At 40.2% G+C, this 19,429-nt stretch overlaps 1 protein-coding gene across 1 annotated transcript in view; it reads right to left on the minus strand.

The window, feature by feature from the left end:
• Positions 1 to 1,425: 1,425 nt before the first annotated feature.
• The window catches only part of LRGUK (leucine-rich repeats and guanylate kinase domain containing), a 143,036-nt gene continuing 125,032 nt past the window's right edge, over positions 1,426 to 19,429 (minus strand). Inside the window, exons 17-20 of the mRNA XM_011995826.1 lie at positions 15,521 to 15,609; positions 14,076 to 14,201; positions 4,786 to 4,934; positions 1,426 to 1,766 (exon numbers count right to left, since the gene is read on the minus strand). Coding sequence (XP_011851216.1) covers positions 1,636 to 1,766; positions 4,786 to 4,934; positions 14,076 to 14,201; positions 15,521 to 15,609 — 495 coding nt within the window. The 3' untranslated portion in view covers positions 1,426 to 1,635. The remainder of the gene's footprint in view (positions 1,767 to 4,785; positions 4,935 to 14,075; positions 14,202 to 15,520; positions 15,610 to 19,429) is intronic.

Below are 19,429 nucleotides of genomic sequence, written 5' to 3' on the forward strand. Positions count from 1 at the left end.
ATCTCCCACCAGGTCCCTCCCACAACACGTGGGAATTATGGGAGCTACAATTCAAGGTGAGATTAGAGTGGGGACACAGCCAAACCATATCACTCCCCACCCTTTTGGAGTCCCAGTGTCTATTGTTGCCATCTTTATGTCCATGTGTATCCATTGTTTAGCTCCCACTTGTAAGTGAGAAGATGTGATATTTGATTTTCTGTTTCTGAGTTATTTCACTTAGGATAATGGCCTCTGGCTGCATCCATGTTGCTACAAAGGACAGGTTTTCATTCTTTTTATGACTGTGTAGTATTCCATATTTTTACTCTTTCCATTTTTCTTTCTTCCTTCACGATCTTTCAGGTTTCCTTCTTTTATCATTTCCATTCTGTTTCAATAATTTCCTTCAACTATTCTTTTAGGATAGGTTTGTTGGCAACAAATTATTTTTGTTTTCTTTCATCTCAGAATGTCTTGATTTCTCCTTCATACCCGAAGAGGATTTAGCTGCCTACAATTTCCCTGCCCAACCTGGTCATCTCCTTCATGGTCCTCTGGCTCCACCCTCACCAATCCCAAGAAAAGAACTTTCATCAGCTTCTGTTTGAGAGCAGGACTGGGGGAGGACAGGAGCCAACAGCAAATTGTGTTACAACCAAATTTGTCACAGGGAAGTGGATTATTAAAAGGGGTTTTGATATTTTAAAAAGGAAAGTCATTAGAGGATTATGATACTCAAAATATTTAACAATGAGTATAGTACTATGTGGAGGCTTCTCTTTTCACTAGTCATCATGCACAGAGTACTCAGAGAAGAGACCATTTACCAGTACAAAGGAATGTATCTCAAAGTTTTAACAATCAGGATAGCCTTACTGGCACATACTAGCTGAATACCAGCCTTGTCTATAACTGCTCAGTGGAGGTGTTTCTTTTTAAGACAAGAAGTGAAACCACAAAGATGATGAAAGTTGTCTAAAAGTATATCTAATCACAAGCAGTCCATAATCAGAGTCAAAGAAGGGTGAAATAAAAGAATCAACTGTTACTCTTTATTGTTTTATGTTGCTAAAGCAAGTCAAGAACCCCCCAAAATTACATTAATTCCTTATGAGAGATGCAGTCAATATCATGTTGGTTACAAGTTAAATGGAACTCTGCAGTCCTTTCATAATCAGAACAAAATAAATCAATCCTCTAGAGCACACAGGAATGTTGTAAATGGACATGTTGAAATTTTAAGAGCACAATCCCAGTTGGATATATCAGAAAGTCACTCTGTATATCGCAGTGCAGGGATCTTGGGAGATTTTCCCATCTGATATTTCCGAGCAGGTAGCAACTGGAAAAAATTTATTTATAGCTATAGAAAACAAAGAAACGATATTTTTAAAAGCTAAGAATAATTCACATTCTAAAAAAACCTCACATCTTTAAAAATTATTTAAGAAACAATTTTTTTAATTAAAAAATCTAAAGACACCAGCCAAAGAATCACAAAAGAAACTGATTGAGAGAATTAAGGCAGATAGAACGTTCTTCTGTGGGTAATGGGTTGAGTGAGAAAAAGCTGGATCCATGGCCAGGTAAGGCAAGGAATTCAACATCAGCAGAGCAAGTTTTCCATGTTAGGATCAGACATCAAGTGCTGGTCTACCTGTGGCCCTGAGGGATTGGAGGGAGGGTGGGTTTGACGTTGGAACCTGGGCGACTGATGACTGGGACCGAGTCTTTTCTGTGTTGGTGAGACTCTTTTTCACGTGAAAATGATTGTATAGGCAGTGCTGTAAAACATTCAGAAAAAATGATAGTTAATCCCTTGGTTTCTTGGTACAAAGAAAGGAAGTGTTGCATGATATAAGCACTAGAACAATTTCTAGAATTCATTCATGACAAACTATAAGAAATAAATGAGGCCAGGTGCAGTGGCTCATACCTGTAATCGCAGTACTTTGGGAGGCCAAGGTGAGTGGATCACTTGAGGCCAAAAAAAAAAAAAGAAAGAAAGAAAGAAAGAGAGAAAGAAATGACATTCAAGGAAGAACAATAGTGGACGAGGTCAGACTATAGCATGTACATGGCTAAACAAGCCTTAGGTTGTATAGACTTGCCCAACGACCGCAGGATGCTACAGCGTGCGGTCACTAGCGATTCTTCCACCTGCTCATGCCCTCTGTAACAATGCTCCACTAGGTACTCTTTCATAATCGTACACATGCACGCACGCGCACACACACACACACACAGTGAAGTGAAGTTCTTCCTATAGAAGCTTCATTTAACGCCCTCTAAAGATTGGCCTGCTCACCAAGCAGGAAGACATCTGGATCTCGGTTTCTCCAGGGACTGTGGGAAGCAGGAGGAGTTTAGAAGATAGAGAAGAAAGGTAGAGGCATGGTGGCCATAGCAGAATTCTCACTGGTAAGAAAGCAGAGTAGCAGGGATTGAGAAAGTAAAGCAGAGGATTCTATAGAGAGTGAGAGAAACGGAAATGACAGATAAGATTATGAAGACTGGATCTATTGGCCAAACCAAAGCAATGAAAAGTCAAAGGGAACATTGACCTTTTTAGGATATAGTCAAAGAAAAAATAAGACATTGTTTGAGAGGATATTGTTATCAGCAAAAGAAAAGAAAAAAACTCCTCCTTTTTAAAATTTTTTTATTTTTTTGAGACCAGGTCTCGCTCTGTTACCTAGGCTGGAGTGCAGTGGTGCCATCTCAGCTCACTGCAACCTCCACCTCCCAGGTTCAAATGGTTCTCATGCCTCGGCCTCCTGAGTGGCTGGGATTACAGGCATGTGCCACCACCACGCCTGGTTAATTTTTGTATTTTTGGTAGAGATGGGGTTTCACCATGTTGGCTAGGCTAGTCTCAAACTCCTGACCTCAGGTGATCCTCCCACCCTCAGGTGGTCCTCCCGCCTTGGCCTCCCAAAGTGCTGGGATTACAGGCGTGAGCCACTGTGTCCAGCCCTTCCCTGTTTGCTGGTTTTTGTTTTTATCCATGGGGATATTTTTTAAACAGGAAAGAGCAAAGCAAACATGTTGAAAAGAAAGCAGACAGTAGAGGAGTAGGCCTCCTTTTTCAATCCGTTCAAGTCCTACAACCAGCTAAATTGTATCTCGGGGTGCTGGAATTGCTTATGGAAGCAGTTTTAGGGTATCCAGGCTTAGATGATTCATCCACAGTGAGAACAGTGTTGGAGACAAATAATATTGCCATTTTAAAAAATAGGAATAAAGGTTTACAAACCAGTACATTTGAATTTTTATTTATTTTTGAGACAGTCTCACTTTGGCACCCAGCCTGGAGTGCAGTGGCACAATCTCGGCTCACTGCAACCACCACCTACCGGGTTCAAGTGATTCTCCTGCCTCAGCCTCCTGAGTAGCTGGAATTACAGGTGCGTGCCACCACACTCAGCTACTTTTTGTATTTTTAGTAGAGACAGGTTTTCACCGTGCTGTCCAGGCTGGTCTCGAATGCCTGACCTCAAGTGATCTGCCCACCTCAGCCTCCCAAAGTGCTGGGATTACAGACATGAGCCACTGCGCCCAACCACATTTGACTTTAAATCTTAGCAAATTTCAGTTTATTAAAGAAATTGTTGTGCATTTATAAAATACTGTCGTGAATGATGAGTGTTGACGGGGTCTGCAAATAAAATTTACTTGAAAGTAACTTCACTTCCCTTTTATTTAGGCAGGGGTCAATAAACTATGGCCACACTTTTCTGTTTCTTTGTATGCCTTTGCTCTTTTGTTGAAAATTGGGCATTTGAGAAAACAGCTACCTCACCAAGGCTAATGTTAGAGAGCTCTCCCCGTTCACTTCCTTCCTCTATCGGCTACTCACAGAGCCCCACCTTTGCTATTGACACCCAGATCATTCTCTCCCATTCCCGTTTTCACCTCCTGTTCAAGGTCTTTACTCAGTGTTATTTGTGAACGCTGCCGCTGAGCCCAGAGAGAAACAAACTATGTCCCTTCTGCCTCCGTCTGGACATGCACGTTCACATGTGTGTTTGGATCTAGGAGAAAAAGGAGGTGAAGGGGGGCTGGGCCAGATCCTTCGAGCCTAAAGTCATCAGCATTCTGCCAAACCGCCACAGTGAAGACTGGACTGCAACGCGAAGCCTCCAAGCTTTCCTCCCCTTCACTGAATGGAGTCTACCTCACCAAAACCTCTTCCAAAGAGCATGTGGTCCTGGCCCCAGACCCGTGCAGATAATGTGGCCAGGTGGACAGTGCAGCAGCTTCTACTCAAAGTAGCTAAGTGACCGTGGGTGGATCCCCCACCTTTCTCAACAATGGGCAACAAGATAACACTCTACCTTACAGGGAGATTCTGACTCAATACTCTCATTCAACTTTCAAATATCGGGATCAATAAAAAGACAGTGGGAAACATATATAAATATAACACAGACTTATATTTATAATACCATATGTGAAACAACTCATACCTTTTTTTCTCCTTTTTTTTTTTTTTTTTTTTTTTTTTTGAGACAGAGTTTTGCTCATATTGCCCAGGAGTGCAGTAGTGCAATCTCAGCTCACTGCAACCTCCGCCTCCACCTCCTGGGTTCAAGCAATTCACTTGCCTCAGCCTCCCGAGTAGCTGGGATTACAGGTACCCATCACCACGCCTGGCTATTTTTTGTACTTTTAGTAGGGACGGGGTTTCACCATTTTGGCCAGGCTGGTCTCAAACTCCTGATGTCAGGAGATCCACCCGCCTTGGCCTCCCAAAGTGCTGGGATTACACGCGTGAGTCACGGTGCCTGGCCTAACTCATACCTTTCAGGGTCTCTTCGGTCTCACTGTCACTGGCTCCTGATCCTAGGTGTGAAGAAATGCTCCCCTCTGGAGGCTGGAAAGGCAATTCTTTTGACCATGGACAGATCCGAAGCAATGAACATTTCGTGGAAACCAAGGCATCCTTCCCACTGAAATAATGAAAAATCAAAGATCTTTTTGAGATGCAAACTATGCAATACTAATGGCCACACGATCTATGCCTATGACTTCACTGGGTTACCTTATGCTGAGCCAGTTTTCAACAGTGTCTATAGCAGGTGCTACCTAGCAGCTGACATATCTTAAAGTATATTAGGTACTGTACACATTAGCATAAATGTCCCATCCATTATACAAGACATGGCTGAGTATCTACTAAGGGCAAGACATCATGATACGTGCTGGAGTATAAAACAAGATGAGTAAGGCACAGATCCTCATCTCCAGGATTTTAGAATCAGTGCTATATCAAGGATAGAGAAACAAAACCATGTTAGGTGGCCTCACATTGGGCATAGGTTTGGGGGACTGTGATTTCCTCTCCTTTTTTTTTTTTTTTGGAGAGAGTCTTACTCTGTCACCCAGACTGGAGGGCAGTGGCACGATCTGGGCTGACTGCAACGTCCACCTCCTGGGCTCAAGTGATTCTCCTGCCTCGGCCTCCCGAGTAGCTGGGACCACAGGCTGCACCATTACCTGGCTAATTCTTGTATTTTTAGTAGAGACGGGGTTTCGCCATGTTGGCCAGGCTGGTCTCGAACTTCTGACCTCAGGTGATCCGCCAGCCTTGGCCTCCCAAAGTACTGGGATTAAAAGTGTGAGACACTATGCCCCACACTCGTTTCCACTTTTAGGATAATATTCAGATATGATTGGGTGCCTGAAATCCCTGCTTCTGAGCCAAAACACTTCCTACTGCCAGGTTCCTCTCCTTTGGGATTCACCTGTTTCTTCTCTCCCTGCCAGGGAGGCAGCTCTACCAGGGGAGCTCATCCTGCAAAGCCCTGGCAAGCAGCTGAACCTTGTTTACAGGCACTTCTATGCACTGTGCCTCATCCCCGCCATATTTGCTCTCATTGGAGAATCTGAAATTGATCACAGAAAATGGTTGATATTTAAGCCATTACGTTTTGGATAAATCCTGCCTTTTAACAAGGGCCAAAGTCTTAAAAGAATGCAGCTCTCATGGCAGATTTCAGGCCTAAGCAAGAAGGTAGGAGAAATTTGCCGAGTGAAATTTCCTCACTGAACATTGAAGTCATGCCATTAGTAGTCCCTGACTCAGCAACGGGGACAGCTTTGATTCCACCTGACAGAAAGGTGGACACGATCCTCTCCCCTCTCCCTGACCAGTGCAGTCCCCGTCTCCCACCTTGGGACCCCAAAGATTGTTTACACTCTTAACCCTTTTCTGTCACTCATTTATCAAGTCTCATTCACAATTCTAACACTGAGGAGGTTCAGGGGATATAGCAGTGAACATGAGATCTGGACCTGCCCGGTCCAGCTTACAGATTGGGGGTGTATCTAATCACACACGTGCCTTACAAAAACTGAGATATGAAGGAAAACGCAGATGCTATAAGATGATATATTAGGCATTCCAGGACAGCTTTCCTTGAGGAAGTACCATTTTAGTTAAGACATGTGGGATCAATTAGCTAGAAAAGGGGGAAGGTGGGGTGGAGGTTGAAACTGGAGGGGAGGAAGGAGAACGCCCTCAGCAGAGGGACCATTGTGACATCTGAAGGGCCTCACTGGGAGACTTCTCTTCTCCAACTTAATGGTTCCAGAATGCTTCAGTCAAAGTAAACTTCAGGAATGAGAGAAAGATGCTGGCTTGGAAAACTAATTGGAAAAAGCTAAGGAGTAGACTTTTTTTTTTTTTTTTTGGAGACAGAGTTTTGCTCTTGTTGCCCAGGCTGGAGTGCAATGGTGCATCTCAGTTCACTGCAACCTCCGCCTCCCTATTTCAAGTGATTCTCCTGCCTCAGCCTCCCAAGTAGCTGGGATTACAGGCATGCACCACCACGCCTGGCTAATTTAGTATTTTTAATAGAGATGGGGTTTCTCCATGTTGGTCAGGCTGCTCTCGAACTCCGGACCTCAGGTGATCCACCTGCCTCAGCCTCCCAAAGTGCTGGAATTACAGGCATGGACCACCGCTCCCGGCCAGAAGTAGACTTTTTAAAGAGAAGGTTCGGGGATGGGAATAGGATAATCAACCACTGAAAAGGCAGGAGCGGGAAAGCATGAGGCCTGGAGTTTTATACCACTAGGGCTTGGGAAGAGGGTGCCATAACCCAAGTGACGTGTGTCTCTTCTGACACAGGCCACAGGGGGCTTGTTCCCGTCCATGTTTCTGGATCTCACCAGCCAATGACTCCAGGACCAGATGGTGGCTGACTGAAGTATTTATAGACTGTGCTCTTGACCTCCTCAGCTGTCTCATCACTGGGCGCCCTCAGCCATTGGTAGGACCTTGGCAAGGAATCATGCTGAGACCAGATAAAAAGATCCCCTCATCCCCCATGCACACACAGAAAGATTTCTAGTTAACAGCAAATGTAAAAAAAAAAAAAAAAAAGAAAAGAAAAAAAAAACAGGTAAAAATGTAGGCGAACCCCTCAGACATAGAGTTGAAATGCAAATATGGGGCCCTCCCATTTTTAAAAGTTTAATAATTTTTCTTTAGAAAGTCACAGAGAATGTGAATTCTCTGTTGGAGATGCTGGCATATCTTGGGGGGCTTTAGCAAATAAGAGGTAGTTTGGGGAGAGAAAAGAAATCTCTGGTAGAAAATAATGAAGGACAAAAAAGATGTCTGAACTAATTGTCTTTCATTCATCACAGACATGCCTGTGTCGTTGGTGTTTCTCTATACATGTCTTCTTCCTCCAGTTAAGTTCTAAGCCTTGTAAACAGTGTAGCCAAGTGGCTTAGCACAAAGATTCGAGCCTTTTGGCTTTGGTTCAAACCTCAGCTCTGAGACTTGATAGCTTCAAGTCCTTTTACCGACTAATTAACTTGCCTCAGTTGTCACATTTTTAAAATGAGGAAAAAGACAGCATTTTTTTCTCGCCGGGTAGTAGTTATAAATTAGTGTGTGTGTGTGTATGTGTGTATGTGTGTGTTGAGATAACATATGTCACATTCCCAGAACAGAAACTGGCATGTGGTTGAGTGTTACACAAGATCCACTAGCTTTGTAACTCTGCTTCTCATATCCCATACACATTCATACTTCAGTTCAGTTGTTTTAGATTGACTTATCTTTATCCACTGTATTAATTTCCTAAAAACAAAGTTCACTAATTGCTTCTCATTATAAAACTAAATCATATGCATTACAGACAATTTAGAAAATACAAAAAACTAGAAGGAAAAAGGAAAATCAGACATAGAAAGCCACTCTTACAGTTTGGCTCTTTTTGTTTTATGTAATTGTGCACATTTTCAATGAATTTCAGTGAATTTTAAGTTATCAACAGTTTTCTGAACCCTGATCTTTAACTGCTGCATAACAGCCCATCAAGTATACACTTCATGCTTTATTTGATCATTCTGTTATTTTTGGACATTCAGGTTCTTTCTAATTTTTTCTGTCATAATGAATATCTTTGTATATGATGATTTTCCACATGTTAATTTAGTAGTATCTGCTAGGGTCTGAATGTTTGCATCCCCACAAATTCCTATGTTGAAATTCTCATCCCCAAAGTGATGCTATTAGGAGGCGGGGCCTTCAGGAGGTGCTTAGGTCATGAGGGTGGGGTCCTCATGGTGGGATTAGTGCCCTTATTTAAAACTCCAGAGAGCTCCCTCACCCCTTCCATTGTGTAGAGGACACATCTACACAATGCCACAAGATGGCATCTGGAAACCAGAAAGTGGGCCCTGACCAGACACTGAATCTGCCAGCACCTTGATCTTAAACTTCCAGCTTCTAGAACTGGGAGAAATAAATGTCTGTTGTCTATCAGCTACTCAGTCTATGGTATTTTATTATAGCAGCCTGAATGGTCTAAGACAGCATCAATTCCCAGAAGCAGGATAACTAGGTCAATAGTAAATATATTATTTAGGATTTTGCTATAAACTTCCTAATTGCTCCCCAAAAGATTGTGAAATTTTATCTCCCAACGAAATCTGGGCTCTCCAGCAGTGTCTTTCTCTTTGCACCATTTAAAAAATAATTTTAAAAAAATCAGTTATGCTAATTAAACCAGCAAAAAGTGGCATATTATTTAAAATTGCTTTCTAATCACAAGCAAGATTAAACATTATTTTTTATATTTATTCATTAGCTCCTCCCCATATTCCTTTTGTGACCTATGTATGTCTTTTGCTCATTTATCCGTTGAGGACCATACTGTTTTTCTTACCAGTTTGTCTGAACTCTTTACATATTGAATATTAACCCATTTGTTGTATTGTATAAAGCTTGCTGTTTTTCTTTTAAATTTGATTTGGACCTAGACAAATTTTTTCTCATATCTCCAAAAACTTCTCATTAACATTTTAATAAACCTGCTCTCTATATATAGTTAAAATTAAGTAAAATTATACAGAGAGGCTCTGTCTGTCACCCAGGCTGGAGTGCAGTGGCGCCATCCTGGCTCACTGCAACCTCTGCCTCCTGGGTTTCACTGATTCTCCTGCCTCAGCCCCCTCAGTAACTGGGGCTACAGGTGCGCACCACCACATCTGGCTAATTTTTATATTTTTAGTAGAGATGGGTTTTTGCCATGTTGTCCAGGCTGGTCTTGAATTCCTGACCTCAAGTGATTTGCCTACCTTGGCCTCCCAAAATGCTGGGATTACAGGCGTGAGCCATACCACCCAACCCTGACATCAATTTTAAATATATCTTTTAATAGATACGATTTCTGCTATGATACAGAAGAACTTAACTCACTTTATAACACTCCCCCTACATAGTTCTATCACTATTCTCAGTTCTTCCATCTGTCAGATCTGCATCTTCGTGTATCATATTTTAAAACTCCATTTCTTCTTTCATTAACAACAGATAATAAAATTGACCCTCCACCTCTACCTCCTAAACTTTGTCATTACAGGTCTGCTTTTCACTGTCAATGTTGATTATGTTAAGCTTTGTATTCGTAATTCTGTCTTTTCATGATTTGGCCAAAGGTTGATTAAAATGTTGAAAATTAATAGGTAATTTTTCGCTGCAGAACCTAGCAGGTGGCTGTGATTATACTTTCTTTTCTGTAGTTCCAATATTATGATCCCTATCCCAGCAAAGAAGTACATTTCCAGGATCAAGTTCAAGTTGACCTCCACTTGTTCACACTCCACATTTAACTTAGATTCGTACCTGGCAACAGGAAAGGCTGATGCAATTGGGTCTATACAAGGTAAAGCCTGCCATTTAAATGAAGGCATCTACATTTACTAGAATGATATTATGACTGTGGCAGAGATGAAAAGGGTAGAAGCCAGTCTTAATGAAATGCCCCCAGGAGTTCAGGGCTCTAGTATTGAAAGACATAGTGCAATTAGCCATCATCTGGGCCTGTCCTTGAGCCGGGAGGTAAGGGAGTAGGGTGGTATAGGCATACTGAGGGTGACACAGCTAATGAGCGCCACTCACTTTGTCTGTATCATGTTTGAATGGCAAGCAGAGGCCACAGCACTGGTGCACTTGGGAATCCAAACCCAGCTCTCCTGGAAAGCCCACATGCTGCTGGGCATAGACACCTGCCTACTACTCGGACCTCAGATGTCTGTCAACTACAGCTAGGGCTACATGGCACCAACGTTCCCAGACAGAGATGTTCTGTGATGGGCATTCTCTCTGCACCCTAAGGGTTCTGCTTAGAAGTGTCGGTTACTTGTTATCAAGTGGCAGAGAAGTCTAATTGCTTGCTCAAAGGAGGAGGTCCGTCTTACCATCTTGGGCTGAGTTCTTGGGACTGTCTTCTCTTTGTTGGACAATAGCTTTTGGAATTCTACACCAGAATGTTAGGTCCCTTTAATTTAATTTAATTTAATTTAATTTAATTATCTATTTGAGACTGGGTCTGTCACCCAGGCTGGAATGCAATGGTGCAATCATGGCTCACTGCAGCTTTGACCTCTTGTGCTCAAGCCATCCTCCCACCTCAGCCTCCTGAGTAGCTGAGACTACAGGCACACACCACCATGCCCAGCTAATTTTTTTTTTTTTTTTTTCGTAGAAACAGGGTCTCACTATGTTGCTGAGGCTGGTCTTGAACTCCTGGGCTCAAATGATCCAATCCTTCCACCTTGGCTTCTCAAAGTACTGGGATTAGAGGTGTGAGCCACCACACCAGGCCTAGGCCCCCTTTAGATAGAGCAAAGTCTCCTAGGAGACCTTGTTTCCCAATCTCTTGCTCCCACCTAGGGTAATTGAGCTTGCCCAAGAAGCACTTTCCAGAGAAGAGTAAACTGAGACCAATATTGCCAACGTCTGGCTCTTCCAGTCACCGGACAAATCTCTCCCCTATTTCCTGCATTGGGAAAGTGTCATTATTAACCTATGCATGGGATCTTCTCTTTAGATTTATTCCTAGACTGAGTCTTTTCCCCTAAATACAGCAGTAGATGCATTTATGTTTTATGGGATAGAGCTTTTTATCAAATGATAGATGCATAAAGATGTTCTTCCACCTTTTAGTGAAAAATGCAGTAACCCAAAGTGATATATAGTGCATACAATAGTAGGTTATATTTATAACATATAAATTAAATACATACATAGCATATAACCATGTAGCATGTTAAAGGAAACACAGAAAGAATTGACAAGAAAAATTTCACTGGATTTTTAATACAGGTTGTATTAGTTTGCTCTGGCTGCCATAACAAGGTACCATGAACTGAGTGGCTTAAACAACGGAAATTGATTGTCTCACAGTTATGGAGGCCTAAAGCCCAAAATCAAAGTGTCAGCAGGGTGGATTCCTTCCAGGGTCTGTGAGGGAGAATTGTTCCGGGCCTCTCTCATCACTTCTGGTGGTTTGCTGGCAAGCTTTGGTGCTCCTTGGCTTCTGCCCATCACCCCAATCTGAGTCTTCATCACAAGGTATTCTCCCTATGCATGTGCCTGTGTCCAAATTTCTCCTTTTCACAAGGACAGCCTTATTGGCTTAAGAGCCCACCCTACTCCAATATGACCTCATCTTAACAAATTACATCTGCAGTGACCCTATTTCCAAATAAGGTCACATTCTGAGATCCTGGGGGGCCAGGACTCCAACATATGAAATTGGGAGTATGGGGGACAGCTCAAACCATAACACATATGTTTTGGGAAAGAATATGTCTGCATTTAAGGCACACACCAAAAAAGTCATCACAGAGCGAGTTCTGTCTTTCAACAATTGTTTTTCCTTTGCATCAAAGTATTAAATGAATACTCATTGAAAGTCAGAAGAAAGAAAATGGTGGAGTTAAAAGACACATGCATGACCACAGGTGAAGTGTCCGACTTGAGCCACAGGCCTGACCCCTTTTACCACAGGAAGAGATGATGTATAAACCTACTGCAGCCCATTAGGCCACTTTGTTTTCTCTTTTTTGCTGTATTCCCATCTGCCTACCTCACCGGACTAACAATTCAGAGCTCAAACAAATCCTCAGAGATCACAGTTTCAACATGGTTACAGAAAGCTAATTAACTAATGATAATGCTAGGGTCTCTCATCTCTAGAGAAATGTGCAGACTGAGAGGGGACCACTGAGAGGGGACAGCTATTTTTCATCATCAAATGTGTGAAAGGAAACCCCAAGTGTCAGAAGAATAAAACTCAGAAATAAAGGAAAGCATTGCTCATTTAAAAAGTTTTCATTCTCATTATGATATATCACCCTCATAAAATATCCCTTTGCTGTGACAGACTTCTAAAATAACTTTGTAAAGAAATACTAATGCTTCAAAAATTATAAAAATGTTCATTGTTGAAAATATGGGGTGGGGGGGTGAACGAAAGAACAAAAACTGGCCATAATCTATTCACTAGAAGATAATAACATAATATTTTGGTGTAAATATTTTTACTTTCTCATTTATTGAATATTTCATTAAATTCTTAGGGATTTTAAATAGTTTTTTAGGCTACAGAAATAAAATGCATATCCCTGTGCAAATAATTTAGGCATTATAGGAAAAAAAGGATAAAGAAGAAAAATAAAATAACTGGTAATTCTAGAGAAATAGCCAGTGTTAACATTTTGGTGAGCTTTCTTCCAGTCACATTGTATGTCCATTACATTGCCATGCGTTTGGACGCTCCAGAGAGACTGCTGCTGAAGAGTTTTCCACTTGGTTTGCTGTCACTGGTCTGACCACAGAATACTGGCTAAAAGATAGGTGCCTGGCATAGGGACAGCCAATCTATAGACCAGCCAGCAACCTATGAGGGCCCTGGCTAGAGATCTCTACCCAAGAGAGGCACCCTGTAGTAGACGGCGATTGACCCAACCAGCTAGATCTTTGTGTAAATTTGTTTTCAAGACCTACAGCGAGATGGTCAGTTGCAGTGGCAGGAGCAACTGAAGGAGAAACAAAATGTAGTAGAACGTTCGCAAAAGCACAGCACTACACTCAGCGATGGAGGCTCTGTTGTGGTCTGTATGGGGCCCTCAGCCTAAACATGTTCAGCTTTTGAGCCACACTGTGACATATTGAACACTGAGACCCTGAAATGGCCTTTTATATATTGGACTTCCATTGGTAAACATTTTGAAATACAGCGTCATACTAATCAAAATAGTTGGTTGCAAATACAGACACTCTTTGGCCAAGACGAATATTAAAAAGGGAATTATTGGAAGGCTATGGGGTACTTTATGAAATTAATGGAAACTAGAGAACCAGGCTTTAAAATGAGGTAGGAACAAAGGTAAGCTTGGAGCCAAGAACACAGCCGAATCACAGTACAGGAAGAGATTAGCAGAACATCATTGCCTGCCTTACCACAATGGATGTCTGTGCTCTTCCTCTGAAATCTCGGTTCTTCTGCTACTGGTGACTTGAATAACCTCTAACTGCCCCTCTGTCTTTGTATCACTCCCTCAAGATTCAAAGTCCCAGATAAAAGCTTCCAATGGTATGAACCTAGGTTATATGTCTGGGCCCTCCATAGAGGGGCAGGGTCTACTCCCTTCAAATTCTACAGCGGGAGTTAGGACCCTGCTTCCCAGTTTTAGGATTTCTCTGAAGCCTAGAGATGAGTACCATGATTTTAACTAACCAGCAGAAAATAGCCAATTCCATCCAACGAAACACCTCAACTCACCTCTTTTCAGGATATGGCCCAAATGGAGGTTTAAAATAGTCTTCACAAAGATCAAAACTTTTCCGTAGTTCTTCTAAATTTGTATAATAGTGTAGACCACTGGTGAGAGGTACTGGTACTGGACCCCTGGAATCGGAAATTAAAAAAAAAAAAAACCCAAAGGATTTTGTTATGATTACAAGTGTATACACATGTATACCTAAATATCCCAGATAAATGCAAATGCCAATGAGATCTATGTGGAATAATGAATGTATTCACTCAGAAACATTCACATCAGAGCTTGTCTAAGTCATTGGCATCATTACATTCTAATTTGAAGGTTAAGTAAATATTCATTGCTGTGAATATTCCATAGCCATTAAAGTACTAATATAGTCAAATTATCTTCCTGGAGATTCATATGTACTCTATTATAAATCCTAGTCCATTTGTTATGCAAGGGTTGGCAATATATCAACTGCTACAAAAGTTAAAAATAGGTGTTTTCCAACTTTATTTATAATCGAATGCTTTGAAATGGTATCCAAGTAAAATATTTCTAAAAATTCTACCATTATACGTTCAACTACACTCTAGTATAAAATATCCTTTTTCATCTACTCATATGTGCTGTATGCCAGTCTGTTCCCTCGGACTGATTTGAAAGAAAAAGAATCATTAGTCATTTTTCGTGAATAAACCCTGCTGTTCTTCAGACTTGCTGGAGTTGCTATGTGCAAAGCAGCCCAGTTGCATATAAATGCAGGCAAATTCAAAGCATCTATCTGCCTTTGTGACGACCCATTTGGAACTCATATTTAAAATTGCATAGTTTCTCTGTCCAGGCTGTTTGAACAGGCCTGGCATTCCGCTGGGCAGTGGTCACCTAGGCCCAGCTTCAGCTGCTCTGGGAGACAGTGTCTCATTCCTGGCCACCACTCTCGCAAACCCCCCATACAAATTTGCATATATCACACAGCCTGTGTTTTGTATCTGACTATCCAAAGACAGCCTACCAACATCAAGAAAATTAATCACTCTGTTTTGACATGGCAGCAAACAAGTGAACAAAAATGTATTTATATTGATTAAAGATTCTCAATAGATAACTTAAAATTACAAACAATAAAAGGAACTGAAACAAGCACACAAGGCAAAGGATAGATGGTAGTTAAATGTGGTGAAGCCACAACTCCAGATTAATCACCCGTCTTCTTCTTGCAAAGAAATATTATTTGCAATCTTCAAAAAATCATCAGTTTCTAGTAGCTATGAGCATATTGTGCCTTTTAATAATGTATACAAATGAAAAGGAAATACAACTCCTAGAACTGGGTTTACTGCTGAATCACTGGGTCCATTTTAGGACAGAGGTTTCTGTTTATGTTTATGATTTAGGATTCATTTGATATATTTGAACACTAGGAAATCAATCTAAAGTTGCTCATGTGATAAATTGCTACCTTTGAAATAGGAGTGTGTGATCAGGGCGTATCCTTCCCATTAGAGCTTGCCGGGCTGTCTCATGCTGTCTGTGTATAGAATCTCTTTCCTAGGTAAGAAATATCATTAGAGAATTATATTGATGTTAAGAACGTCAGACGATTAAAACATCTATAATAATTCTCTTTTGTACTAGAGATTGACCAATATGTGGAAAGAAAAAGGGGGAAAAAGACAGGCAGAAAAAACAATTGATATTCGCTCAGGAAAAAGAAAAGAACAAATTTTATAAATAAAACCAAAATCTTTTTATAAAGACTGTAATATTATAAACTCTATTTGACATCTACATAATAATACGGCAATTTTAATTCACATTTTATGTGTGCATTTTTATCTTTCTAATGAGATTATAAACTTCTCAAAGGTACAGACTATTATGGTCTTTTTAGTCTTCTCAGATCTCAGCACATACAATAGCTAACTGATTGAATGAACATAGCCACCAAAGTTTAATTATGATCCTGAAATAGGAAAAATTGATGGGGGCGGGGGGGTCTTTCTGTCATTATTTCACAAATATCACTATCACTGTTTAGTAAGCATTTAATGGAGATACAGATACATAAAAGATAGTCTCTATATTCAAAAGGTTTATGGTCTGATGGCAAAAGGCAACAAAAAAGGAGGAAATAAAACCCAGATAGCGCATGTTGTTTTATAAATAACAGAGGATGTATTGATACAAAGATCGCCTGATGGAGTATGACCTATTCCACAACTGTTCAGGTACTGGATTTCCTCCCGTAAAGCAAACCTAATACATAAAGTTCTTAACTTACAGAAAAGATAAATTAGCAAGCGATTATTTGTTTTACATAAAAGACTTACAAGAGGATTTATAATGGTATTTATTTAAACAGCAAGTACACTTAAAATACATTAATCTTGGCTTCCAGTAACTTCATCTGAAATAAGTCTTGCTGTTTTGAGTTTTATGTCATTACCAGGCTCCACTATAAATTGGCATTCACTTAAAATTTCACAGGAAATAACAGCAAACAAGCATGCAAGGGAAAGGATAGCCAATAGTTAAAGGTGGTGAAACCACAACTCCAGGTTAATCGCCTGTCTTAGCCTTGGGGGCTAGCATAGTTTCAATTGTTTGTTTGCATGTCTTTAGGGGAAGTTTTTAAAATCAATTTTTAAGAATTAAGTTGATGTGATTGTAAAAACATTTTTGCATCACAATAACTTATCTGTAGTGATGCCAAGACTGACACACCTAACATCTCTGGAAATAAGTCACATCCCAGAGAGATCAGCATCCCTTTTGTCACTGCTGTATCCCTGCACACAGCACACACACTTTAGCACAAAGCAGGACCTCAATAAACCACTTTAATGTACAACAGTATACATTTGGGAGGGATAATGTAAAGAGTGAATAATGTTTACCATTTTTTTATAACCTAGATTAGAATTTGCTGTCCACTGTTCCTAGCTTGAAAAAGTCTAGGTCAAGCTTTGAAATTGTTCCTTAGAGACTAAGACACATGAGCGCTAACATGGGCTCATTGAACACACTCCCAGGTGCATATTTGATTACCAAAATCATTTTACTCTTTCCCTGAGCTCTGTGCTTCTATGTAAACAAGATGAAGAGAAAATTGTGTTGGGAAAGTCGGGGGAGGATGTAATGAGAGAAGAAAGGAACAGGCCTGATTTACATTTCACCATTTAAAAACTACAGGTTTAAATAATTCCATGAATACATCTAAAAAACTTGACATTACTATAAAAATAACTATACATTAACCAAGTCTGCTGTGAATTTACTTTATTTTTTGTGTTTGTTGTTATTCACTCTCCCGTGAATTTGTCATTATTTTGCTGGGAATCACTTTATAGTAGTACACTATTTACTACTGTGATTTCATTTTATACCACCCTTATTTTTTCCCTTATTGTAATACATTTTATTATAACTGAGAAGATGACAGTGGTACTGGTAGCATACTTTTTGGATCTTCTAGAATTCCACATAAAAATAAACATAGCAACTAAATAGCAAAATCAAAAACATGTCAAAAAACATACAACAAAACCAGATGACAGAGTATCTCCTCAAACCCCAAAATGCAGGTGGGGCTTTCATAACCACAACACCTGCATGGTATCAGTATCTATGCAGGAGAAAGTCAGAGGATAGCCACACCTGCATGGCGTGTCTATGCAGGAGGAAACTGAAGGAAGCAGCATCATGACTGAAAGACCTGGAAACAGGGGAACGCCAAGACAGCTGAAAAATATTCACTGAAAAGCAAAGCAGGACAATCTGGGAACCACAGCTGAAACAGAAAAGGGGTTGTTCCCACTCCAGTAGTGTTTGAGTGTAAGAAGTCATAGGAACTTCTAAAGGAGCTGGGCCAACTGTGAATTCTTGAAACTGACCACCTGGGGCTCCCTGCTAAGACAGGCTCCGCACTCAGAGAAGGTGATGGGAGTGGAATAAAAATGTATTAGAATGCAGTCAACAGAAACAAAAGAAGGAGAAGGTCTAGACCAAAGGGGTGGGGACAGAGAACAGAGCCAGGAAATCCCCGGAAGAAAGCTGCCATGCATTTTGATGCTATTTGAAGGAATTGTGCTCCCTTCCAAAAGTCTGAGAAAACTAATTTCACATAAAAATGAGCAAAAAAAAAGTATCAAGTGGAATCCCACACAAAGTTACTGTGAGAGAAAAAGGAGGAGAGTAACACTCTGACAATGAAAGCTTTCATGTAAAACCAGAAAAAAAAAAATCTGCAATCTACTACTTCAGAATAAACTTAAAAACATTAAGAAAATGACACAAAACATCAGGAACAGATAAATTACAATTTTTAAAACTCATGAACTAGGTGGCAGAACTCAGGAAAGAATTCGAAATAGAGAAAAAAACCACCCTAGAAACGAAAACTAAACTAGAAGAAATAGAAGAGTGAATAAACACAACAAACAATGGTTAAAAAAATAGAATGTGAGCAGAGTAAAAGATTTTAAATAAAAAAGAAATGAATAGAAGTAAAAAAGGACTCAAGAGAAAATGATGAATATTTAAGATAAAGAAGACTCAACACACAAACAACAGTCTTCCTTGACAAAATAAACAGAATAAGGAAACAGGGTAATGATAAAAACTACAATTACAGTGTAAAGTGTAAGTGTATCACACACTGTTATCCATATACAAGAGCTCAGGAAATATTGTTTCCATAATCCTTTTTGTAGCTAGTGAAGAATAAGCTTAGACAACAGAAAACTAGAGCAGTGTTGACCTATGGTTTAATGATGAGTATTAAGCATGTACATACTTGAGAACTAAGGTAAAATAATTTGAAGGTAAAATGAGAGTTAAAAAGGAGAGTATTCAATGACTATGCTTTGATAGTGTAGCTATGAATCCATAAATAATGGGGGGAGAACATTTGTAAAAAATGTTCTTAACTATTTTTTGGTTTTCATAATGGGTGCTGGCGGTATTAGTATTGTTATTCTGAGACTGTTCTGTGTGTAAGGTGGGACAAATCAAAGGAGTAATTTAATGGGAGATTGTATCATCTCCTGTGTCTTTCAGAATCAGGGTTCTCAGTGTGGAAGAAAGAGAAATACATAATAGAAAAAAAACTTAAGTAAAAATCTTGAAAGTCCTGAATTTTAATTGGAAATATTAACTGAATTCATGAAATATTTTATCTCTCCACCTAAAAGACCTAGAAACGACAACCACCTCAATAGTAATGAACATCCCTGCTAACAGCAATGCGTTCTTGCACTACCATTTCTCACTTAAAGAAACCAAGATTTCTTGAAGAAAAGACCGATTCCAGGTCTGGGATAGGGAAAGTACAAGAAAGCATGGATTATCTTGTCATAACAGACAGTAA

The sequence above is a fragment of the Mandrillus leucophaeus genome, unplaced genomic scaffold (assembly GCF_000951045.1).
Source record: "Mandrillus leucophaeus isolate KB7577 unplaced genomic scaffold, Mleu.le_1.0 Scaffold5, whole genome shotgun sequence".
Lineage (NCBI taxonomy): Eukaryota > Metazoa > Chordata > Mammalia > Primates > Cercopithecidae > Mandrillus > Mandrillus leucophaeus.